General features: G+C 32.9%; 1 protein-coding gene across 1 annotated transcript in view; it reads right to left on the bottom strand.

The window, feature by feature from the left end:
* Positions 1 to 27,067, bottom strand: part of Myo6 (myosin VI) — a 132,638-nt gene that overhangs the window by 50,762 nt on the left and 54,809 nt on the right. Inside the window, exons 4-12 of the mRNA XM_047557838.1 lie at positions 22,491 to 22,564; positions 19,626 to 19,755; positions 17,278 to 17,383; positions 15,215 to 15,270; positions 12,748 to 12,845; positions 11,889 to 12,053; positions 8,149 to 8,229; positions 4,923 to 5,103; positions 670 to 814 (exon numbers count right to left, since the gene is read on the bottom strand). Coding sequence (XP_047413794.1) covers positions 670 to 814; positions 4,923 to 5,103; positions 8,149 to 8,229; positions 11,889 to 12,053; positions 12,748 to 12,845; positions 15,215 to 15,270; positions 17,278 to 17,383; positions 19,626 to 19,755; positions 22,491 to 22,564 — 1,036 coding nt within the window. The remainder of the gene's footprint in view (positions 1 to 669; positions 815 to 4,922; positions 5,104 to 8,148; positions 8,230 to 11,888; positions 12,054 to 12,747; positions 12,846 to 15,214; positions 15,271 to 17,277; positions 17,384 to 19,625; positions 19,756 to 22,490; positions 22,565 to 27,067) is intronic.

Below are 27,067 nucleotides of genomic sequence, written 5' to 3' on the forward strand. Positions count from 1 at the left end.
CTTAGAAGTAAATAAAGATCATATAGTAACAACCAATGCTTAGTCTAAATATAAATATTATTGTATAGTACCAAGATCAAAAATGCATAAAATATAGGCTACTGAGCCAAACTAAACACATATCCAGGTGCAATCTACAAGTTCTTGATTACTGATTTTAAAAATCTTGGCTAAGCCCTTGTTATTCTGTAATTTCCAATTTCCTCTAAATAAAGAATCTTGAGTAAGGAGAGGTTGCTCTTGCTGCATATTTTGATAAAGTAAGTTCAACTTAGTGGAAATTTTAATACACAATATTTGCATGGGAAATCACTTGTAAAGTAAAATGATCTGTTACCTCAAACAGTCAGATATTGATTTACATAATCAATTCTCATTTTTGTAGTTGTACAAAAGTAAAACCTTCTCTTACCTTATAAATTTCAAATATATGCCATGCAGAATATCTACAAGGAACAACCTTTAAGAGTTATGCAAATCTCTATTTATTTATATGATGGATTACTGCAGTAAGGTGCACAGAATTTTGATATACCAAGTACATCTTTCAGAATATTAAAATGAAAAGAATGAATGATAAAGACCATCTTAAATCTTTGTTTTCAAAAAGTATATACATTTCCTTGAGAACTGCAAAACAGGACTTTTGCAGACAATTAAGGGACTTACTTTATTACTGTTCCTTTGGTGCCCCCTGCTGTCGTTAACATAACTCTTGTGGTTAAACTTACACGAAGATCATCTTGGTCCAAACCCAGTAGTTCAGCACAATATTCCAATGACTGAGTTGATTTATTCTTCAGATTACAACCACCTAATGAAATTTAAAATTAATAAGCATTACCTGATCCAGATTTTCAAGATCCATTTCCTAGAATTACACTTCACTGTGTTCTCTCTGATATGTGGAAGCTAACACACAATGGGGGGTGTGAGTTAGAAGTTTATTGGATTAGACAAAGGGGAATGAAGGAAAAGGAGGTGGGACAGGAATAGGAAAGACAGTAGAATGAATCGGACATAATTTTCCTATGTTCACATATGAATACACCACAGTGAAACTTCACATCATGTTCACCCATAAAAATGGGATCCTAATTGAATAATTTATACTCCATGTATGTATAATATGTCAAAATACACCCTAGTCATGTATATGTAAAAAAAATTTTTTAAATGTCAAAATACAAAAAAGAAAATTACACTTCACTTATAAAAACTGTAGAACAGACAAGGCTTATCTGTAACTCTTAAATGCACCTCACTTTTTCACATCTTTGTCAGATATTCCTATCATCAAGGTCAACAAGAAATTCTGAATCAGGAAAAGCCTATGGCATAACAGATCCCCTTATTTGTAGTTTTGCTTTCCATAGTTTGTTACCTGTCATAAACCACAATCCAAACATATTAGATGGAGAATTCCAGAAATAAATAATTCAGGAGTTTAAAATTGTACACCTTTTGGAACAGCAAGATAAAATTGTGTGTCATCTTGCCAGGGAAGTGAATTATTCCTTTGTCCAGAACATCCACACTAAAATGACATAATTCTCAAAAAACTAACCAATAATTCATTTAAAATGTCTTTTCTTTTCCACATTGCTAAGTTTATATATATATATATATATATGCGTGTGTACATATATACATACACACACACACACATATATATGAATTATATACGGTTAAGAAAACAACTTTTTAAAAAATCTTTAAAAAGCAAGACTTTTTAAAAAAGGCAAGAGACTATAACATAAAGTAGGGTTTTCATGTCATTCCCTTTCCAAAAAAATTCTTTAAACACTTTTTAAGTTTATTGTTATAATAACATAGTTTTTTGTTATGTGGAATCTAAAAAACATAGGCAGTTCTAGCAGGTAATTTAGTTATTTTCATCATGCAAAAACTGTATTTAAGATAGTTAAAGAGTCTTAGGAAGTACTGGGGAATCATATTGGCCAAATGTTGTTATATCATATACATGTATGAATATGTAACAATGAATCTCACCATTATGTATAATTATAATGCACCAACAAAAAATATGGGAAAAAAGTCTTACACATATTTAATGGAAAATAAATTTTCCGATAAAGTATTTCAAAATATTGGGATTTTTTCCTCTAAATTGCTAGGACATGCCAAAAAATAAACTATCAAGGAGGAAAAAAAAAACACTTGTACTTAGAAATTATTTGAATCATAGATCCAATGAAGAGTCACTGGAAAAACGAAGATAAATGTAATAAAATCTTAGGTATTAATATTACATTAGTCTCATTTTTTTCTCTTGTGCCTTTGCCTCATTACCACCTTTCTTGAGTCCTGCTTATTTCCCCTGCAACAGAAGGAACTTTGAGAAGAAAAATAAATAGATAATGCCAAAAGGTACTTAGATCCTTTTAACTAATTAGTGCTCTTCAACTAACTGGATCATGCAACATTCATGATACTGTGTATACATCAACAAGTTGTACCACAGGACAATAATTAGAGGTATGAAAATACAACCTATTACTTCTAACAACATTTCCAAAGAGTATGCAAATTATCCTAACATTTAAAATCTATTTTTGTTTATTACTTAGAATCTCCCATATGTTCCTTTAACAATGCAAAAAAGCAAATGAAACATGACAACAATGATTATATTTTCACAATAAAATTTTCCAATTCTTCTAAAAAACTAATAAAAAATTAAAAGTACCCTACACTGCTACAATTTCATTTTAAATAAGGGGTAATCTGTATTTTTATTTTACTTATTCACTAACAGCATTAACAATGATTACTAAGTACCAACCACAAGTACTCAAATCATTTTATAAATATTTAATTCATTTCTCTTCACAACATGAGGACCATTATTACCCCTTTACAGTGAGAAAATTCAGATATGGAAAGGTTAAGTTCCTCTCCCAAGGTCATGCATAGCAGACGGTGCAAGGTGAAGCTGTCTGATTCAAGAGCATGTAAACTTATCCATGCTATGTTGCATCTCACATTATTGATTTCACAGCATCACAGGACATTAAATCTGAAAGTCATTAAGACTGTCTATTTTAGTCTGCTGATTCACAGATCATAAGGTTTGGTGGCCTGCAGGCAAGGAAGGACAATTATCACAGGCTTCTGAGCTAGTCAGACATGGATAGAACAGGTTCTCCCAGCTAAAACTTCATTAATAACCATGTGCATTATTTAACTTTTGCACAGGTTCCTTGTCTATAAAATGGAGATAATATATCCCACATCATTATTTGTATACTGTTTTAACAACGATTATGATGAAATACAGAATGTGAAAGAAAGTGTCTTATACAGAGCACTATTTTTTTTTTCCTGGTGGTGCTGAAGACCAAACCTAGGACACCCTGAGAATGCTAGGTAAGCACTCTGCCACCAAGGTACACCTCAGCTCTGACACATTTTATTTTTTAAATCTACTTTTTTTTCTTCTTGTGCCCCTTTCCTGTATGTATACAGATACTGTACTTTAAAAGGACTTCTCATGGATTATTTCATTTTGTAAATGAAGAAACCATGGTTCAGAAAGACCCAGGGATCTAACACAAAAGCCCATGTTATTGACTGTTATATTAAATAGCACTTTGGGTTCTTTTTAACTCATTTTCTGTGTAAGATTGCAAAACAATGTATTAATGCAAAAGGTCAACAATCTTTTTCTCTAAGTCAGAGAATGAATACTTTAGGTTTTCCAGGACATCAGTCTGTCTGAATACTCAGTTCTGCCACTGCAACAGGAAAACTGGCACAGATGATAGACAGATGAATGGGTAAGACTACCTTCCAATAATGTTTTATTTATAAAAATAGATGGTAGGTCAGATTTGGTCCATGGGTAATAGCTTCCCAATCCTCTATTCAGGGATCACATTTAGAATTACGCAAAATTTCACTATTTATACTATATAGAAACTGAAACACTAGAATTGAATGTTACTTTTTTTTTTTTTTTAATTAAACTGGGGGGCTGGGGAGATAGCTCAGTCGGTAGAGTGCTTGCCTTGCAAGCACAAAGCCCTGGGTTCGATCCCCAGCACCGCAAAAAAAAAAAAAAAAAAAAAAATTAAACTGGGAATTAAACCCAGGAACACCCAACTGCTGAGCCACAACCCCAGCCCATTTTTTAATTTTATGTAGTGACAGGGCCTCACTGAGTTGCTTAGTGCCTGGCTAAGTTGTTGAGTCTGGCTTTGAACTTGAAATTCTCCTGCATCAGCCTCCCAAGCCTCTTGGATTATAGGCATGCACCACCATGTACAGCTGAATGTTAACTATTTAAATATACTTCAATTTTTATAAGAATGAAAGCTTTACTTTTCTTTCTTATTAATAAGGTATATGGTATTTATGTATTAAACTGCCCCCGATCCAAGTTTAGATCAATGAACCAGAAAATTTTCAAAAATACCTTAACAGAAGATAGAAAATTAATCTGCTGTTAAAAATGTACCATTAGTGAGGCAGTGCACGCCCGTAATCACAGCAGCTCTGGAGTCTGAGACAGGAGGGTCGAGAGTTCAAAGCCAGCCTCAGCAAAAGTGAGGCACTAAGCAACTCAGTGAGACCTTGTCTCTAAATAAAATACAAAATAGGACTGGGGATGTGGCTCAGTGGTTGAGTGCCTCAGAGTTCAATCCCTCATACCAAAAAAAAAAAAAAAAAAAAAAGTATATCATTAGTTGAAAATTTAACTATGACCCTAGTATTGTTATTAATTTGTTCAAAACGAAGCTCATAATAAAGCATTCCTTATCAGATTCGCCAGTAACAGTACATTCTAGAAATTTCAACAAACATGCACATAAGCATTTAAAATGAATTTTCATATGACCAAGAAATAAGAGAAATTTAATCTAATTTTATTCCCCTTAAAAAAACAAAAACAAAAAAACCTGAAGTGCTGCCGGCTTCCTCAAAATCAATATTTCCAAGATGCAGGACACCAGCTACTACTCGGAAGAGATCGAGCTTTTCCTCATCATCCAAACCAATTTTTTTCATAGCAGTGCACATTCTAATAAAATCTCCATGATCATCTAAGAGAGGATCTTTCAAGGAACCTGCCTTCAGATACTATAAAACAAAAAGATAACAATTAACTGATTTTCATAATATTGAAGTAAACCAGTAAACCAAAACTATAAAACCAGGTCTATTAATGAAATATATAACATGCAAAAATAAAATTTTTCAATGGAAACTTAGGCATTCTAACACTCTTAAAAATTGAATAACTAGGTAAAGTGTATACAAGATCTCTTTACTATTTCTTACAACTACATGTAAATCTATAATTATTTCAATAATAATTTCAATTTAAAAATGTTTTACAATTACATTACAATTTTAATTCTGAAGTATAATTCTAGGATATTAGGTAAAAATAAATTCAGTGAAAAAGGAGAGAATATATGTGGTTGAAATGAATCAAAATCCTCAGATCATGGGCTGGGGAGATAGTTCAGTTTGGAAGAGTGTTTGCCCTGCAAGCATAAGGCCCGGAGTTCAATCCCCAGAACCGCAAAAAAAAAAAAAAAAAAAATTCTCAGATCATAAAGAATTGAAGTAGTAATGGATATGTTAATTTGATCTAATTATTGCACAAGGTATACAATATCAAAACATTACACTGCACCCCAATGTGTTTTACAAATATACACAGCTTTTTTCAATTAAAAATATATAAGCAAAAAAAGGTAAAAAATTGCAATATGTAACTGACAATCAGCATGACACTACTTTAGGTTAACTACCATCAACTCACCCATGTTACACAGAAGCAAATATCAGACAGGGTGATACAATTTTCATGGCCTGAGAAGTATTTTTTTAACCTTTCTGTATATACACAAGGCACAGTGTATTAAAGCTTTATTCAATGACTAAAAACATTTCAGGGAAAATGAAGAGAAAATCTGTTTTCTCTCCTAAAGGAATTTGTATCCAAAGTATTCAATTTATTAGAACCTACAAATGAGCTCAGAAAAAGGGAAGAAGAAAATTAGGCCTGAAGAAGTTAGGAGAAACATAAAAGTTACTGGACACCGAAAACCTGGTCTAGGAATTTTCCAGAACCTGAGAATGAAGAAGTTAAAATAAAGAAACACAGTATTAGAATTAATGGCATTAAAGATGCCTCCAGGAGGTATATTTTTCTCCCAGTAAACTGCTTCTCAGTTAAAGTTGTAGTTGTCTTTCCACAAAAGTTTTTTAAATGTTCAATTATGTGTGAAATTTCTGGAAAATGTCTAGAAAATGAAATTCCATTTTTTTCTTAAAAAGAAGCAAAGGCAACAACCACATGCAGCAAAAATTAACAGAAAACACATCATGCAGAATTTTTAGTCTTGCAATTCAATGCCTTCATTTTAAAACGTACTAATCAAATGTTAATAAACATATTTGCTATATGGCAGACTAAAAATACTGCATTCTCCTAAAAATTACACACGACTGAAAGACACTCAAATGCAATTAGACAAATGGTTTAGTCAAAATGATCACCTCGTCCTCCTGATAAAGACATAAAAAGCAATTTAAACATATTAATTCATTGTTCACCTGTATATATCATACACACACATATTATCTCGCCCTCCCTCCCTCTCAATAACGTGAATAAGATTCTTGACAAAAGTATATTCATCTAAGGGTGAGTGTGTTATCCTCTTTGGAGAATACATGCTACTCTGTGAAGTGTAAACCCCAGTTTTCTTTCAGTTTATTCTGTGCCAAAGATCATATCTTTTTAAGTAAATAAATACTTTCCCCCTTTAGGACTGCTGAAACACCCTAAAACTCCAATATTTTGGTGATATTTTATGAAACTATAGTCTTTATTAACACAAAAATAAGACAAATATTATAAAAAATTATATAAACATATAAAAACTATTATAAATATAAATTTGTTTCTTTAAAGTTCCAATCATGGCTATAATAAAGTTTAAGACATAATTTAGACATATGTCTAAAATGATATATAAAATGTCAAAGTAACAAAAAATTAACTGCAGATTCACCTACTTTGAATTTGAAATGAGGATAATTTTGTTTTCTGATCTTTAATATGAATTTATATTTAAGATATCCACCTAACTCATTTTGAGAGAAGTCAAAATATCTAGCTTATATATGTAAAAGAATTAAAAACTGATAATAAAAACCGTTTAAATACTCAATATAAATCTTTTAATAAAATCAGTAAAGGCAATATAAACTAGTACTTATAACTAATCCTGACTTAACTTTCCTATGTAAGCCCCTTGTACAGACACAACTTAATACCATTTATTACTTAAACACTGCATATTAAAATTTATAAAGTGTATAGGTCTTCAGATTAAATGTTAAATGCATTTAAAACAATACTCAACAGTATAATTATATCTAATTACTCTTATAAATATAATAATAAGAGAGGCCAATATACAAAACTTTATTTATTTATTTATTTATTTATTTAGGTATCAGGTATTGAACCCAGGGGCACTTAACCACTCAGCTACTGAGTTACACACCCAGTTCTTTTTTTTTATTTTTTATTTTGAGACAGAGTCTCACTAAGTTACTTAGAGCCTCAGTAAGTTGCTGAGGCTGGCCTCAAACTTGTGATCCTCTTGTCTCAGCCTCCCAAATCACCAGGATTATAGATATATGCCAGAGTCCAGTTTAAAACTTAATATATTTTAGAAATAATCTATTTTAAAGAGAAGTGCTGTTAATATGTAAACATCCTTTCACAAGAATGCTTAGTCTATTGTCTACTTCAAAACTCAACTCAAACTTGAAGTATTTTAAATTAAAAATATATACTTTGTACTTCATCCTACAAGGGTAATGTAAGTTTCAAAAAGTGCTAAAAGACAATGATTCTTAGCAATTTAAAACTGTCATACTTTAAAAAAGAACTGAGGCCCAAGAACTAGAACCTATTGCTTCTGTAGATACCAACAGAGGTATAAAGTACTGCACACTAGAAGAATGAGTACTTAAGTTTTTTAAAACATGAGTCTAAAAGCGAGAAATCTTATTTGGGCTCCAAGTTAAAAAATATATTTTTCAGCATGATTGTTTTTGACATTAAAATTTTAAATTAAAAAAAATAGTTTACTATACCTCAGGACTTCTGCGGTTCTGTAAAATCTGTTTGTCAGTTTCTTTGTTAGCAAAGTATCTAGTGCAGCCTCGGTTTAAATACTATAACAAAGAAATTCAAAACATAATTAACATATATGACCCACAGGGAAACAATACAAAAGGAAAATACAACATCGAATACGACTAACCATAAAGAATTTCTAAACATAAATTGAGTATTCCCTCAATTAAATCAGTACTTCTATATTTTATATTTTTTACTACTAATCTAACCAAGAATATTAACAATCCTTATCCCTGAAAGTAGATTAAATAAAATTATTAAAATAAAAAACCAATATCATATTTTTTTATTTTTAAAGGGTAGAAATTTTAAACATTCTCAGTGTCGAGTATCTCCCCCAGCACCCACCCCTGGCAGTGGTGCTGGGGACTGAACTCAATGCCTCACGCATGCTAAGCAAGTTGCTCTACCACTGAGCTACATCCTCAATTATCTTTTTTAAAATATTATCTATAATATTAGTACTACAGATAATAATGAAAAAATCATCCATCTGCTAAAAAAATGAGGTATCAAATAAGGATGCATATTATGACAATATTTCAAGTGCCATTCTGACTTTTGAATAACTATGAATAATATGAAATACTATCCTTATTTTCATAATTTCCAATTTTTGGATCAGTTCTTCAAAACATGACTTTCACATTTACTGAAAGTTAACAGTGACTATACATAAAAATTGCAATGTTTGCTTTGTGGATCAAATAATTTCAGCTTTTTTTAATCTCAACAATTTACACTACTTCCCAGAAATACTGTAAAGCTAAGAGTTTTCAAATAAGAATAAAGAAAGCAGTTGGACAAAAACAGAGGTTGAGCATCCCTAATCCAGAAATCCTAAATTTAAAATGTTCCAAAATTTAGAGTTCCAGGTTTTGGAACATTTTGGATTTTGGATTCTGAATTTTCAAACCTATGTTCACCTGATAAAGTCTATGCAAATAATCTAAAATCCAAGAAATTCTAAAATCTGAACTACTTCTGGTTCCAAGCACTTAAGATAAGGAATACTTAATTTGTAATATATTCATCTCAAAGAAAATTCCTTACATTTATGAGGAGGTTCATAAGATAGGACAACAGTATGAAAAAAAAAAAAGTTTAAAACATTTCAGTTTTTCTTAAATCAGGTCACAATAATTCCATTGTGCCATGGCATGAATTATAAGATAAATATATCACATATGAAAACCAAGAAAAATCTATAGTAAATTTGAATGTTTTGGGGAGATAAATTGATATTTTAGATGATCAATGCATCTACTATTCCCTTTATTATAATTAAACATTAACATATGCAAAATTAGACAATGATTGCAGTTTCTTCTTCTACCCTTGAAGGGGAAAGGGATAATGCTAAAACATTTTCAATTGACCTTTACATAATAGAATGGCAGTTTAAACATATAGAGCCAAAACAAATGTTCTCATTGCTATAGTGTTTTTTCTCCTCACTTCAATTGTTTGGCCAAGTATTTGGCTTAGAGATAGTTGGACCTAAGACCAAAACCTAAGGGGCTGGGTGTGTAGGTCAGTGTCCAGCACTTGCCTAGCATGAGCAAGGCCCTGGGTTTGATCCCCAGGACTGTAAAAAAAATAAAAACGTAAGAATGATACTTGTTTCTTCTACTTTTTCTCTAATTAGAAAGTTGTAACTATCCTACCATCCATTCTCATTGTATCCAATCTTTCTTCATATTCAAGCATCTTTGCATGACTACAGCAAAAGGATTTTAAAAGTTTTAATAAAAAGAACATTTTAAATCTTTTATTTTCTAAAATACATGTACAGTTAATACAAACATTTTCAAACAGGTATATCTCTACAATCCTTATGTACCCAAATTGGATAAAATAATGACAAAAAATTCAACAATTTTGGAAGGGTTTGTTTTTATCAGTTCTAACTAGAGGGCTTAACTAGAAAACCTGATAAAATTAGTAACACAATTTCAAGTCACTTCAAAGCAAAATTATTTGGGGAAGGAGATATAGAAGTATTTGTATACATACATATGAGAGAAAGCACAAACTGATGCCTAATTTTCCACTAAAGTTCTTCACCAGCTCTATAGCCTCCCTCCCACCACTTTCTGCCTTACCCTTTAAGATACTTCTTGCTTTTGCTTATATTTTTCCATCTTTCTTCAATTAGTGAACACTTGAAAATCCTTCCATTAAGTCTCACAAAATCCCCAGGTTGCTGAGGCATTCTATGTCTAGCTTTCTTATTATTCAACTTATCAGACTGTGTATTTGCTTCCCACCAAATTCTAAGTTGCTCAGGAACAGGTACTGTTTCTCATTTAATCTTTTTAATTCTGGCACAATGCCTAGCATCCAATGGGCAAGCAATACGTATTTGTTACTGATTTAAAGATTGCTATTAATTCAATGGTCAAACTTTTTCACAGATAAATCAAAGGCAACTTGAAAGCTAGTATTACAAAACTACTATAAATTTCTAATTAAGTTTAAATTAATATGGGATTTAACACCTATCCTTTACCTGTTATATTACATATTTTCTCATATAGTGTTATGCAAGATGAGTATCCCTTATCTGAAATACTTGGGTAAGTGTTTTGAATTTTGAAGTTGTTTTGTTTTAATTTTCTTAATTATTTATTTTTTTGATTTTTTACAGACTGCATTTTGATTCATTGTACACAAAAGAGGTACATCATTTTGTTTCTATGGTTGTACAAGATAAAGATTCATACCATTCGTGTAATCATACAAGTACATAGGGTAAATTCCACCATTTTTCATACCACCCCTCCCTCTCATCCCTTTTACATAATCTAAAGTTCCTCCATTCTTCTCTCACTCCCCACTGCCCCACCCCCATTATATATCATCATTCATTTATCAGGGAAAACATCTGGCTTTGGTTTTTTGGGGTTGGCTTATTTCACTTAGCATGATATTCTCCAATTCCATCCATTCATTTGCAAATGTCATAATATTCTTCTTCTTTATGGCTGAATAATATTCCATTGTGTATATATACCACAGTTTCTTTATCCATTCATCTGCTGAAGGGCATCTAGGTTGGTTCCACAATCTAGCTATTGTGAATTGAGCTGCTATAAACACTGATGTGGCTGCGTGTTTTGTTTTGTTTTGTTTAATTTTGGAGTACTTGCATAAACTTTCCAGCTGAACATACCTAATTCAAAAATCTTCAATCCTAGATGTGGGATTTTCAGATTAGGGATGTTTAACCTGTATTATAAACTCAGAAATAACCCTCAATAAAGATCTCTGCAGTTTGGTATCTATGGGAGATTGGTTCCTTGACCTCTACAGATGTGGAAGAGCAAAATCTTCAGGTGTTCAAGTCCCTTACACAAAATGGAATAGTATTTATATAAAACTTACACATATGTTCTCATATATTTTAAATCATCTCTAGATTACTTATAATACTTGAAGCAATGTAAATGCTAGGTTATACTTTATTGTTTAGGGAATAATGACAAGGAAAAGATACAATTTTTTTTTTCACTCTAAATAGTTTAATAAATTCACAGTTGGTTGAAGCCACAGATGTAGAAGGCCAACTGTTCTTTATTTAATGTAAGCTATACACATGCAGAACTAGATGTAAAATTCACTAAAATAAGTTTTATGATTGAAGGCAATGCAATTTGCAAAAATTGTATGAAATTTATTTTCTTCAACCTACCCGAAAATTATCTGGGGAGCTCAAATGAAGTTTTTCCCTAATGTCTTCAGAGGCACCAGCACACAATCTATAAAAGATATGATAATTCCTTTCCTCTTTCCCTTGAACACAGATCCGAGATTTTTCTAGAAGATAATGTGAAACAAATCCTCCAACAACTGAACTCTAAAAAACAAAAGACAGAATACACATTTTTGGATTTTAAGTCTTAAAGTATAATTTAACAAGGTTAAATTACATTTTCTAATAAACATTTCCCTATCAAAAGGTATAATATGCATCAAATACAAGGGGAAAACAAATAAATAAATGTAAGCTTAGAATATCTGTGGAGGTCTTCATTCATTTTTAAACATCTTCATTAAGTTTCTTCCCAGACCCTTCTCTATTGTGCCCTGTACCTCAATACAGGCATCCATAATAACCTACTATAGTTTATGAAGAAATAGAAGACAGGAGTTCAAGATTTCAAACATGAAGTATTCTTAAGGAGAAGAAAATGTTAATTACCCTAATTTGATCAGATGTACAGATATACAGATGTACTGTACAGATGTTGAAATATCACTGTACCTCATAGATAGGTACAATTACTACACATTAAAACAACAACAAAAGAATAAATTAGGGGGGGAAATACTAAATATGAAGTTATGTTTGATGATGCAGTCAAATTCAATGTTTGGATTATAAACATGAAAAGAGCTTTTGGATCACAGTGAATCTACTTATTCTCCTAGCAAAAGAAACTTAAAGGGATTTACCATAAGTACAAGTATAGCACTAATTCTTAACAAAACCCTGTATTTTTTCACAAATACTCCCCAAACATATTATCCCAAAAGTCACTTTCACTTACCTTTTCATTGAAATGTATTTCTACAAATTTTCCAAATCGACTGCTGTTATTATTACGAACAGTCTTTGCATTTCCAAAGGCTTCTAAAAGGGGATTAGCTATTGAGAAATGAAATGACATATCACATCAAAAAATGAGCATGAAGTCAAGCTACAAAACAATATGCACAGTATGATTCTGTAGAAAAAAATGTTAGAAAAAATACTAGAGCAGATCCTCTCAAAAATATTAACATGGAGGAATTATCATGTAATGTCAAATTCCACAAATATTTAATGATTACTCAACCCACTATGTTCAGATACTACTCAAGTGCCTAAGACAGAAAAATTTCTCAAAGTACATAAAAAGAAAATGTAAATGTTATGGGAAAAACTAAAATTTAAAGTCACTAAGATATAAAATTTACAAGTCAACTTTAAAAAATTACCCCTAAAGATGTTCAAGATTTAACAAGTACTTCAGCCCCAAAAAGATTTTATTTATAACAAATAAAGAGCAAAGCTGTTGTGACAAAATAATAGGCAAAAAAGTTATTATTTGATTTACTCTTCTAAAATATTTTACATATTAATATAACCTGTAAATTAAAATTTTATATGAAGGGTTGGGGCTGTAGCTCAGTGGCAGAGTGCTTCCCTAGCGCATGTGAGGCACTGGGTTCGATCCTCAGCACAGAATAAAAAATAAATAAAATAAGGACATGCTGTCCATCTATAACTACGAAAAAATTTTTTACAAGCACATCCAATGGAATTTAACAAATTAAAAAGAGACCTTACAGAATTACCTAAAAAGGCTTTCAGAATAATAGTTTTTAAAATCCTTATGAACATTTATAACATTTTATGTTTATTTTATAATCATACACACATATATCATGAGTAATATTAGGATATATTCTTGCACTCACCAGTATCTCAATTATAAACACACCAGATTAGTATTAATTTTACATATTCTTCATCAGCAACCTCAAATGACTTCATAATACTTGTTAGAATATTTCTTATGAAGTCTTATTTTGACCAGTAGAAAGCAAAACTAGCCTCCAGTCCCTTTAAAAGATCATTCCCTAGCCATTTCACTTGCCAAAGTAAGTAGGAAGCCATTAAAACTAAAAGAAATATTAACATGTACCCTCACTTTTCAGATGAGCAAGAGAACTGAAGTCAGAAAAGCCAACCAACTCTCAAAAGGTCAGACAATTGGCTACTGAAAAAAGGAGGATTCAATTATAGGCCTCCCCAACTCCTTTACTAATGATCTACTAAAAATTTTAAGTAAATTTTAATATAAGTAAAAAAACTCCATAAGATAATCATATTTATGCTTTTAATAATATACTCATTCCCAAAACAACAACCAAATTTCCATTAAAGAGGGCATCAAAGGTTTCTATGGCCTCCCAGTGACATGATCTTCTACTGAAGGGCAATAGAAATGTTTGAAATACAATTCCCAATTTCTCTCAACAACACACTACATACTATGTAGTATATTACCATGAGAAAAACCTGGGCTTACATTCAATTTTCAAGTGAGTCTACACCTCAAGTGAATAAATCAGAATTCAAATTAGTTTTTTTATTGAGTTAATCCATGATTTGTTTCTCATTTATTCAACTTTTAAGGGTAATACCTACCTATAAGGGAGAAAGGGGAAAGGAGAAAGTATACAGAAAGGCCTAAAGCACCTCAAAGACCTACAAGAAGACCAACAGGACTAAGGCAAAAGGAGACAGACTCAACATGAGGCCAGAGGGTAGGAGCCAGACAACACAGTACAGTAGCAGGTGATAACACAGCTTTAGAGTGTCATCATACGAAGCTGTTACAAAATTTAAAGAAATAGGTCAATCCCACTTCCATACAGGGACTAGATTAAGAAGAAGCAGGAATGTTAAGTGAAAAGATCAAATAGGGATCCATGTTGCAGGCACTGCATACAAATTCAACATGATGGTGGCCTAGTCCAGTAGTCTCAAAATTGAGGCAAAAGAGGCCTTCTAAAGAGTACGCAAGCATGGAGAGTTTAAGGAAAACAGTACACACACTCTTGTCTTCTAAGAGAATGCTTTCATTATAATAATTTTCCTCAAAAAAGTGTCCTAATAGCAAATAACTCTTCTTCTTCTTTACTTCTTTACAGAAAAACAAGGTCCAGAAAATAAACTGGAAGCCAGAGTTCCCTCTATTTCTTACATTCATACCAATATTTATACTATGTATCAAGTACTATCCTGAGTTTGTAAAGTAAAATAGAACTCTGCCTTCTTAGTACTTAATGTGGGGTAGGGATGTGGGAAGAGACAACAGACATTAATTCAATGTGAAGATGACACATGATTAAAGATTTGTAGGAGACAGGAGTTCTGGGAATCTGTGGGAGAACATTCCAAACCACTGAAAGAATTCTAATAAGTTAATTTCAGTAAGTGCTCAACAACAGAAAATTTAACAATACCTTCAACAATTCTGTCATCAATATCTTGACCTGTTCCATAGGATTCAGTCAGGTATCTATTTAAAATATAGGATAAAAATTTGAGATAACAATAATATTGCATATGATATATTTATAAATTTAGTATTATTCAACACATGTAAAACTGAAACCTGGATCATCATTACAACTTTTAAAAATTATAAATTTATGCTCAAATGCAACCATTTTCTTATAGCTTCAAATTTTTTTTTAATTTGATTTGGATTGCCTTTAATGTCTAAACCAGCATTATTTTTTAAGCTCTTCTTGGAAATATTCTGATTTTAACCAAACATTTAATTTTAAACATATAACATATTTCACATGGAAACACACATCAACTACATTCGAAGTCTTTTATTGCTACCTATTAGTTCAACATTATGGCTACAGAAAATAAGGCAATCTGCAGCTGAACAAGGGGAATTTCTCAATCTTCAAGCTGTTACATGAAAAGAAGACAAAAGGAAACAACTATTTACTTGACACCGTTTCCAAACAAAGAACAATCCTTTATTTACAGTGTAAATGTACATTATAAGTTTAAGGTTCCTTAACTTTTTGTGCATTTTCCTACATTAACCACAGACTCACCATATGACTATTATATGCAGGAGAGAAAGAATAAGAAATTAAACCACTCTCAAGAGTACTTAGATGCATTTATTTAACCAGAATTGCATATCTATAACAGGCATTAACAAATTCTTCAATTGGTTTTTATAAATAATTCCGAGTAGCATACACATTTACATAGAACTATAATATAGCAGGAACAACACAAGTGAATGTGCTGGTCCTAGCAGTAGAACCATGATTAGATCTAACTTCCCAGGGTATGTAAATTAAAAGAACTAAACTAAAATGAATGTTAGGGTTCCTTCCATTTTTCAAATGTTATGATTCTAAACAAAGTGTTGAGAGTTAAATTTGATGGCAGCAAAGGGGATACACTGAAGGAAGAAATGTGGGGAGATAAAAATAAAAAGGCCAACATCATAAGCTTAAGGGAAAAAAATGGCTTGAAACTCACTACTAGCAGCAATACTGAGAAGAGAATGTCCATTTGGATTTGGGATTTTGAAGGAACATTCCTAAATTTCCCTTTGCCTAACTAGCACTGGTTCTTCCAGGATACTCATACAAATAACATATCAGAGCTGGCTTTCAATAATCTACAGATTAGCTTCCATATAAGGAAATTGTTTCTTAAAAATCATGGAGCCCACATTCCAAATATGCCATAAAGTATGTGAAGGTGTTAAAAGTCAACCTTTCAAAATCTCAAAGAAATATTTGTACACTCATGTTTATAACTGTACTATTCACAACAGCCAAAGATGGAAACAATTCAAGACCTCATCAATAAATGCATGGATAAGTAAAATGTATTCCTACAGTGGAATATTATTCAGCCTTTAAAAGGAAAGAGATTCTAATGCATAATACAACATGGGTATTTTTTTTTAAACTTTTTAAAGAGACAGGGTCTTGGGCTGGGGATGTAGCTCAGGGGTAGAGCACCTACTCAGCATGTGCAAGGCCCTGGGTTCCATCCAAAACACCACTAAATAAATACATAAATAAATAAATAAATAAATAAATAAATAAAAAGGGGAGACAAGATCTTACTAAGTTTCCCAGGCTTGTCCCAAACTCCTAGGTTCAGTCTCCCATGTATCTAGGACTACTGGAACACCAACCCAGACATAGGTAAATCTTCACTTAGCAAAATGAAATAAGTCATTAACAGGAAGATAAAAACTATATTGATTCCACCTATTGTGGTACCTAAAGTAACTTAAATTTATAAAATCAAAATGCAAAATGGTTGCTGCCAGAGGGTGAGGACAGAGGAAGACACAGGATTTCTTAATGGGTATATAGTTTCAGTTTTACAAAATGAAAACTTCTGGAGATCATATGCACAATGTGAATACACTAAACATTATTAAACTGTACACTGAGAAATGGTTAGGTTGGCAAATTCTATGTGTTTTTTACCACCTGTTTAAAATATTTCAGGTTAGCTAACTACTCACCTGAGAACAAATTTTGTATTTTCTGTTTTGCCAGCTCCTGATTCTCCAGAAACAATGATGGACTGGCTCATCTTGAGCACCTTCATGTCTCGAAAAGCCTTATCAGCTAAGGTCAAAAAAACACATCAGTGGTGAATGATACACTAAATACAGTTATTAAATGTTAGAAAGTTCACTTTGGAAGCACTTGCTCCTAAAGAAATCATAAATTTATATTAACAGTTAATGAAATTTTAAAATAAAGTCATTCAAAAGTGTTAAAATAACATCTCCAAAAGTATTTATTTTCAATGTTCTTATTACCCTAACAGCTAAATAACGTGAAATCTAAATAAACAACTCTTAAATTTGTGCTTTAATATCTACATATTATCAACTGTGACTCCACTTTCCCTAATACCACAGCAGATCTACAGAGGGATTAAAAAAAAATGCTCACTATGCATAACTAATGAAGTCCCCTGTGAAAAGCTGAAGTAACAAGCTTCTAATTAAGAAATATGGCAACCAAAATTTCTTCTGGAGATAAAAAACACATAACTGCAAAAGAAACCTATAAGAATTCCTGTAACTCCTGTGAACTTAAACATAGAATTTACAGGCATTCCAAAGATAAACAAACTGCTTTAAATTTCTTAGACTTGCAATTGTTTATATATCATTTTTAACTTTCTTCCTTACATTCCAACAATTTAAGCTATAATTGGTTTATAATTAAAACAACTTGAGATAATTCCTGACCAATTTGTTTCAATAAGACAACAATTTCTCACCTCAAACATACCAATACAGAAATCTTTATAAATGGCTTAGACTCTAAGAACAGAATGCAAACGATATGCTATATTTGGAGTATGGTTTGGGTACTCAATGGTTCACTGTACTGAAGCCTGGACTGCAGGGTGGCATTGCTGGAGGCAGTGGAACCTTGTGAAGAAGGGGCCTAGTGGGAGGTCCTTGGCTCTCAGAAGGTAGTTCTCCTAAAACCCCTTGAGTACTTGGAAGAGGGTTATTATAAAGGAGTACGCCAGGCCCCTCCCAACTCTGCTCCTAGTTCGAGATGTAACTACTCGCTTGCTCTTGCCATTGCTATTTGCCATGATGTAATGCAGCCAAGGGGCAGTCACACCACAGAGACTGCACTAACTATGCTATTTGTGAACCTTCAAAACTGTGAGCTAAATAAACCTCTTCTTCACAAGCAGCCTGTGCCAGGCATTTTGTTATAGTGATAAAGCTGACTAATAAACCATACACAAGAGTACACCCATTCCTTTGTTCAATTTATCAACAACCTGCTTCACCCACTTTTATAAAATCACTTTAAACACTTTTTTTGGCAGTAAAAGACGAAAAATAAAAACTAGTTTGTTTACACTTTGTAACTTCTCTCCAGTGATGAGTTCACACATATTCAGATTCTGAGGGTTGTGCACCATTTTTCAGGATGATAAGAGAACTTACAAATGCTCATCAAAGTGTCTTAAACCAAAGTAAATCCGATGTTCAATTTGGCTTATGCGTTTATTCTGCCTAGTAGTACAGGGCACACACATCAACCACACATCAATCTGAAAGTGAAGCCTGGTTAGGTCAAAACACAGCATAACAGGAAAGCCCGAAGAGAAACAAACTGCACTAAGAACCAGCACCAAAAATGACATTCAGCTGCTGGTTATGTCTGGAAGCAAAGCAGTGAGCCAACATCTTTGACTTGTCGGGGGGAAAAGGTAGAAAGTAATTTCTAACTCTGACCAAATAACTCCATCTCTCCATGCCTCAGACCTGGACAGCCTCAAGGAGAGAGGCTGAGAAAGGCCGGGAAAGGCCAAGACATATTTCACTGTCTGTACACAGATCCCCAGCATGTACCACTTTCAATTCTTTAATTTTATAAAGCCCTGATGCAAAGTACTGCATGGAAGAAGTCTGCTCTTCCATCTCAAACCTGGCCCAAGTAACACACTCACAGGAAGTCATCTGGGTAAAAGAGGAAGACCTGGGCCTCAAGGCTGCAAAGGAGGATACTTCTAAGATAGAGCTGATCATACTGAGGAATCAAAAAGTATCATCAGGTCAGCTTTTATGATGGCAAAAACACCTAAGAGGACACAGGCATCTAAAAAAGTTGATGATGTATGACTGCCCCATGAGTTGGCTGAAAAGTATTCTTCCCCGCCCTGTTTAAGATACCTGCTCCTAACCAGGTTTACACACCCAAAACGCAGGCAGCTCTTCCAAAATATATATTCAATTCATGGTACCTTCTATTAATCCAAAAGGAAAAACTAAGTAAGTTTGCATGATATAAGAAAAGACAAGAATTAAAATACAAGCAAATCACTTACCAATTGCAAAGACATGGGGTGGCATTGTCCCAAGAGATTTTCCTTGATATGACTTTATTGTATCTGAAGAATATATTTTAGGGATATCAAAGTATGGGTTCACTGCTATCAGAATGTTGGCGACATATGTCTAAATAAGAAAAGTATAAAATAAAATTTTCCAGTTACTATTTTCCTTTAAAGCTGAACAAGACTAATAGGAGAAAGAAATATACAACAAACAGATACCCTCAATTCTCTATTATTACCAAGACTTTGATAGCTGCATTTCTAACCCTAAATATTCACTGATTTCTAGAGGACTCATCACTTATACAACTTTTAAAAGATACAGATAATGCTTTTATCCTATCAACCTGTAAGCATCTCACACTCAGCCTGTCCAAAGTTATAATTACCTCTTCCCACCTCCCTCAGAGGAAATATTCTGCTCCCATATGCTCTCCCAGTATGTGGATGGCATGACCACCAAGTCACCACAAACAGAAATTGAAGTCTCTAAGCCTCCTTCTCTATCAGGATGCTTCTGCTGACTCTGCTTATGTAACCTACTCCCTTCATTCTATTCCCACAGCTGAATTTTGATTATTTATAATCCCACACAGACTACTTTATTTACCCCGCTACTGAAGGCTTTAATATGCTCTGGGTCCATCCCCATTAGTGAATGCAAAATAGTGATTTAGCTGTGAAGTGACCTCTTGGTCCAGAGCGCTGTAAAACAATATATGCTAACCACTGCCTAGAACACTGATGAGGTAAACATTTTGTGAGCAATTTAAGCTTGTTTTTAAATTCCAAATTTAACTGTGGCTTTAAAAGATCAGAAAAATGTACCAGCAGGATTTATAAAATTCCTAGTTGGGTAGATAGTTGTGGTTTAGTAATACTGAGAAAACCAGGGCTCACATGGCCATATTTATTTCTCTTTCTTTCTCTCTCTCTCTCTCTCTCTCTCTCTCTTTTTCTCTTCTCTTCTCTCTCTCTCCTCCACCCCCTCTTTCTTTCTTTCTCTCTCTCTCTCTCCTCCCCCCTCTTTCGCTCCTCTCTCTCTCTCTCTCTCTCCCCCCCACTCCTTTTGTAATACTGAATGTTGAACTCAGGGGCTTTCAACCATTGAGCTACATCCCCAGGTTTTTTCTTTTAAAACAGGGTCATGCTACATTTTCCAGGATGTTCTAGAACTTGTGCTCCTTTTGCCTCAGCTTCCTGCATAGCTAGGATTACAAACATGTGCCATTTTTTTCGCTTTTCTGTTTCTAACTGTGGAAAAGAAATGCTATGGAAATGCTAGACTCTCAGTATTAGTACTCTCAGAGTACTAATCTAGAATGCTTGGAACATTCTCAAAGATGTTTCCTGGAATAGTGTGAAAAAAAAAAAAAAAAAGAAATTCCAGATATTAATCTTTCTAAGGGAGAAAAAAGAAAAGGATCAAAGATTTTAGTAACCATGAAAATGTTAAATGCAGGTTAGCTGTTATTTCACTCAAATCCAAGAGGATAGTAATTAACTTTAAACATTATGAAACATGAAATATCAAATTTAAACTACTACTCCAAATTGCTTCCTTTACTTATATATTAGCATAATTGCCTCCTTCATTTACATAAATCATAGTAATAACAGCTATTTTATATAGTACAGATATTTAGGGGTTTTATAACTAAAAGGCATACCTGGCTAGGAAAAAAACATAGCAATCATGGCTTCAGTTAACCTTGAAAATACTGGTTCTACAATTCTACTTGAAAGATAATGTTACCTTGTCATACCCAAATTAACTTTCACTGATGTTACTACAAGTTAAATTGCTTTAACAAACTTCAAAATACTGTATTTTCTAAAACAGCATTTAGATTCTGCTCAATATAAGGATACTGATGGAGTGAATTTTGCTTCTAAATATATTTCCACTCAAGAATACCCATATTTAAGCATAATATACTCTTTATTTAATCGATTTTGAAAAAAATCAAGAAAGTAAAGTCTTAATATTGCATACAACTGGAAGATGGCAAATAAACTCTTTTGGACTACAGTAGACTAATTCTATTTCCCAGCTGTCACAACTTGGACAGATGGCAAAGACTATATGTAATTTAGTCAGAATTAAGTAAGTACAATTAGACAAATTGATAGTGATATAAAAGATTAAAACTGTCATTTGATCTAGTAAGTGTCAAGGAAGCCATGTGTTTTCTTCGTTCAAAAATAATGAAGAGCCCCATCCTTATAACAGGAGAACTACAATGGGGTAATTTATCTTTAGCCAACAAAGGAATCTATGAATAGGTTATATTAGAATAAAATCTCACACATTCCCAAGGAATAATTATAATTAAAACATAGCAGTTAAGCATCCAACTGAATGATCTGGTACAAACTCTGACTATTATCTTTAAAAGCATTACTTTTTTTTCTTTTTCCCCTGTGGTACTGGGGATTGAACTTAGGGCCTCGCACAAGCTAGGCAAGTGCTCTGTCACCAAGCTACGTACCCTCAACCTAATTTGTTACTTTTTGATACTATCTTTACTAATTAGAAAGCAAATAAAATATAGTGTTTTTTAAAACACTCAAATTTGGCATTTTTAAGCCTGAAAGATATTAAGTGATGCTCTGTATTTATTATTTCATTCCACAAATATTTAGCACGTGTCCACTGTGTACCAGGACTATTCTAAGCCCTGGAAGAAAAGCAGTACCTTAGGAAACACCTTGTCCTCATGGAGCTCATGCTTTGTTCAACTGGGTCAGATCAAGCACGCTTTCATGTTAGAAAATTTCAAGTCTAGCAAAATCAAACAGTAGCATGTAAATAACTGTCTTCATAAAAACTTAAAACATAGGTAAAATACTTACATAAATTCTGTCTTTACTATATCGAACTTTGATATTATGGAGAAGCGTGGCTTCATTTAAATACATTAGTGAACCTAGGAAATACAATTTGTAGATCATTAGACAGTTGAAGAAAAACTAGTAAAAATAAAACAGTATTATCTCAATCAGAATCATTGACCCAAGTTAAAATTTACTGTTATATTTAATTCTATCTTTTTAAAATCCAGGTACATATAAAACCCAGGGGCTGATTTAAAATAAATTTATTTTACATATGTGTTACATGGTTATTTATTTATTTATTTACAGTACCAGGGATTGAACCTAGGGGCACTTAACCACTGAGCCATATTCCCAGTCCTTTTTATTTTGTATTTTGAGACATGGTATTGCTAAGTTGCTTAGAGCCTCTCTAAATTGCTGAGGCTGGATTTGAACTCATGATCCTCCTGCCTCAGCCTCCCAAACCGCTGGGTTTATAGGTATGAATCACCACACCAGGTTGCATGGTATTTTTAAATGACAAATTTCAAACTAGGGAAGTAAACCTACTGAGTAGCAGTGAGAGTGCAGTGATGAAGGCTGATTAAAAAGTCAAGTACAGGGGCTGGGGAGATAACTCAGTTGGTAGAGTGCTTGCCTTGCAAGCACAAGGCCCTGGGTTCGATCCCTAGCACCAAAAAAAAAAAAAAAAAAAAAAAAAAAAGTCAAGTATAATTCAAGAGGAAATGCTTTCTAAAAAGCCCTGATTTTAATGCATTTTTTGATACAACATCATGAGACATTAATCCAGTCTGATGCTCAGAATCTCACAGATAAAATAAACTTTTAGAATGGCAAGGGATCATCAGATCATTCTGTCAGTTTCTATAACTGTCAGGATGAAGTGTGAGTCCGGGAAAAATCATGTAATCTTAAGCCAGGATATGAAGCTAATTCAGGACACAATCAGGAATTTTTTTTCCCTGATGCCACTTAAAGTAGAATAAAAGTATGTAGTAAATGGAACCACCTAAGAGTGAAACAGCAGTTTTCCTTTGAATTGAAGGATTTGGAGAGGGTTAGACTGCAAAGGTATATATATATCTGATTTGGGTATTTGGTATGTTTCTTTCTATATCTCAGCTCCTCTTCCACCTTTATCCTCTAGAAGTCTGGCTTACATGTTGTGTGTTTCTTCATTCAAAGTTCTCTGCTAAACTACAATCTCTCACTTTTCTCTGAAATAACCTGATCATATAATATCACCTGTTTAAATAAAAATTTCTAATCCTGTAGTACACCTCCCCTGGAAAGTTAATCCTGTAAACTTGTACTGACATGTGAATGAATGATTGCTACCTCTCCTATATCACCTTCCATACTCACCACCTTCCTTCTCAGGGATATCTATTCATTAAACCAAATAAATCCCCAATAGGTACAAGTTCTTACTGTAAGAATTTGGATAGGAGAGCCTTCTTAAATCATACCACACTAGTCAGGCAATTCCATTTTCATGAAACATGAAGGGAAAAGAGAGGAAAACACTTGCAACTCTCAGTTTGACAGAGTGAGAAATTCAAAGTCCCTACCACTTTTTACACCTCTCTGAAGGTGTAACCTAGAGATGTTCTTAAAGATCTTGAAATAGCTTCCTGAACCAACTGATTCCTTCTTACTCTCTTCTAGGAGTCAAACTTTGAGTTACCTGGGTTTGGTTATTTATATGCAATCCTGTATGTGAACTGTCCACCTTTTATACCTAATTATTCACATATTTAACCGTATTAAAAAGAATTAATATATATTTACATATGCATTACATGTGTGTTCAGAGAGTCCTACTGACTCAACTTCCAAACTGTATATCAAAAGTTGCTAATGAAGAATAATTATGACTTCGTTATTAAATTTAGAGATATGACTACAGAATTATCTGAACATTCCAGATCCAGCTTATTCAATACAGTTCTAGTTCACTGAAAGGAAAAAAGAGAAGCCACAAACAATTTTAACACAAAAGAAGTCAATCCAATTCTAGATTTACAATGTTGCAGAAATCATTCCATTACTGAAAAAGAGACTGAATAAGGTACTTTATAGGATTATTTTCAAATGTATACTTAATTATTCTCAACATGTAACAGTCATATTTATGAAGAATATATGTCATGTAAGTAATAGTAGCTTAAAATAAGCATGAAAATGTGTTATTATTTTCTTTATGATTATTGACTTCACATCACTGAATTATTTTCCTATTCTGGTATTAATGCACAAGAATCAAATAAAAAATGCAAAACAAATATAATAATACCTACATATAAAACCCTTTACATAGAAAACTTAGAGCTAAAAGTAGGTAATAAATTTTGCTAATTGTTGGGGCACTATCAAAAGGCAACATATAACTCAGTTTAATCAAATGCTTATCACAGAGTTCAGAACACACTCTATAGATATCAACATTTACCATTACATTATTACTATGGTATATAAAAGAGAAAAGGATTTTAGATATAAGCATTTGAGACCCTAAGAAAATATCAGCATCATTTAGAAAGGACAGCGGTATGGCAGCAAAGCACAACAAAAGAACTAATTGAAGGGAGCACTTCAGCTGGAAAACCTATATTCTAAACTCAACAACCAAAGCTGTATTAATGACAGTACTTCAGAAAAAAAATCTTCGAGTAGGGATAGGCTATTATATCATGAGAACCATTAACATTCACATCTTGTAGGCACAAGAGGCAGCAAATCCGTACTAAGGCCAGGGAAATTTAAAGGCAGGTCAAGTATATTAAGGTGAAATAAACAATGGGAGAATGGTTTAAAATATTAATTTAAGAAATGGATTTTAAAAGCTGGGCACAGTGGTGTACAGCTGTAATCACACCTACTCAGATGGCTGTGGCAGTAGGATCACAAATTGAGACCAGCCTCAGCAACTTAACAAGACTCTGTCTCACCACTGTTTATCTGAAAATGTATGCTTCCTCTCTTATTTGCATTCATTTTAATAAAATATGATTGTTTTGCATGTAGCATAAAAAAAGATTTTCTCAAAATAAAAATTAAAAAAAGGACTTGGGGATGTAGCTCAGTAGTGAGTGTTAATGGACCCAATCCCTAGTATTAAAAAAAAGAATGTAAAAGGATTAAAATATTTAAATTCATTGATTTAAATGAAAAATTTTAAGATATGAAAGGGATTAATTCCTAGTTCTACATACCCAAGCAAATTTTAACAGACACAAATTTTCTCTTATTTTAGATATTGCTCCTTTTATTTTCGTTTTATTGTTCAAAAATGCATTAGCTCATTAGACATACTCTCCAGTTACTCTCGAAAAGAAAGGAACTGCATATTTTTTCCTTGACCTTTGTACCTAATAACAGCTATCATTTAATGAGTCTGTCAGAGGTCACATACTATGGTAAGCATTTAAAATATATCATATCTAAGCAAGCAACATATACATTATTACCCCCATTATATAGATAAGAATCTCAAGACTGAGTTGCCATGGGCACATAAGCTTCCTGACTGCATAGTCAGAATAAGAACTCAACCCTGCCTGACCCCATTATTAAAGGCTCTCCTAGTACCAGAACTATTCGACAATACCCCTATTTACATATGGGTACTACCCCTTTTTAGATAAGGAATTTTTACTCAATAGTGAACTACAATGACCACCAGTAAGAACAAGTCTATTCATTTATTTTTTTTCTTAAAATAGTTTCCAACATCAGGTAACATTAAGGAAAACCATGACAAGTGGACATGATCCCTAAATATTGTCCCCACTGCTACAGTTTGATTATGGAATGTCCCCCAAAGACTTACATGTTAATGGCTTAGTGCTCTCCTTGGTGCTACCAGAGACAGTAAAATCTTGAGGAAGTGGGGCCTAGTAGGAGTTCTCAGGTCACTGGAGATGTGCCCTCAAAGGGCACAACAGGTCCTTTCTTGCTCTCTTTGCTTCCTGGCTGTCATGAGGTGAGCAACTTCCTCCACCACATGCTCTAGTCATGATGTGCTGCCTCACCAAAAGCCCAAAAGCAATGAGGCCAACCATGAACTGAAACCTCCAGAACTGCGAACCAAAATAAATCTTTCCTCTTTTTAAGTTGATTGCTCAGGTATTCTATTAACAAGAAAGCTATACCCTCCCCCCAAAATTAAAATGTGACTACTTCTTAAGGTTGAAAATGGTGATAAAGGGTATCACCAAACATGTTAAGGTTTTTATAAGTTAAATTAATTTTCATTTTCATTTTAATGTAATGATCTGAAATAATTTTTTCTATAAGTAGTTATTATAAATTTTTAATGCTGCTTTGCTTCAGGGAATGATGTTAATGATTTCTACTGACTCAACATCCAATTACTGAACCACATATACTAAAATCACCTGCCTCTAGATAAATTTCAAAATGACTTTCAAGACTTAACAAAAGACCTTTAATTCCAGTTTCACAGTAAATTATTACTATTCCTCACACTTGCACAACTGAAATAACACTAAAAAGACACTCAAGAGAGTCTTTCACCAAGTGTTTATCTGAGGCAGCAATTAATTTAGGACTTTGGAGCGCCTCTATTC

The sequence above is a fragment of the Sciurus carolinensis genome, chromosome 7 (assembly GCF_902686445.1).
Source record: "Sciurus carolinensis chromosome 7, mSciCar1.2, whole genome shotgun sequence".
NCBI classification, from domain to species: domain Eukaryota; kingdom Metazoa; phylum Chordata; class Mammalia; order Rodentia; family Sciuridae; genus Sciurus; species Sciurus carolinensis.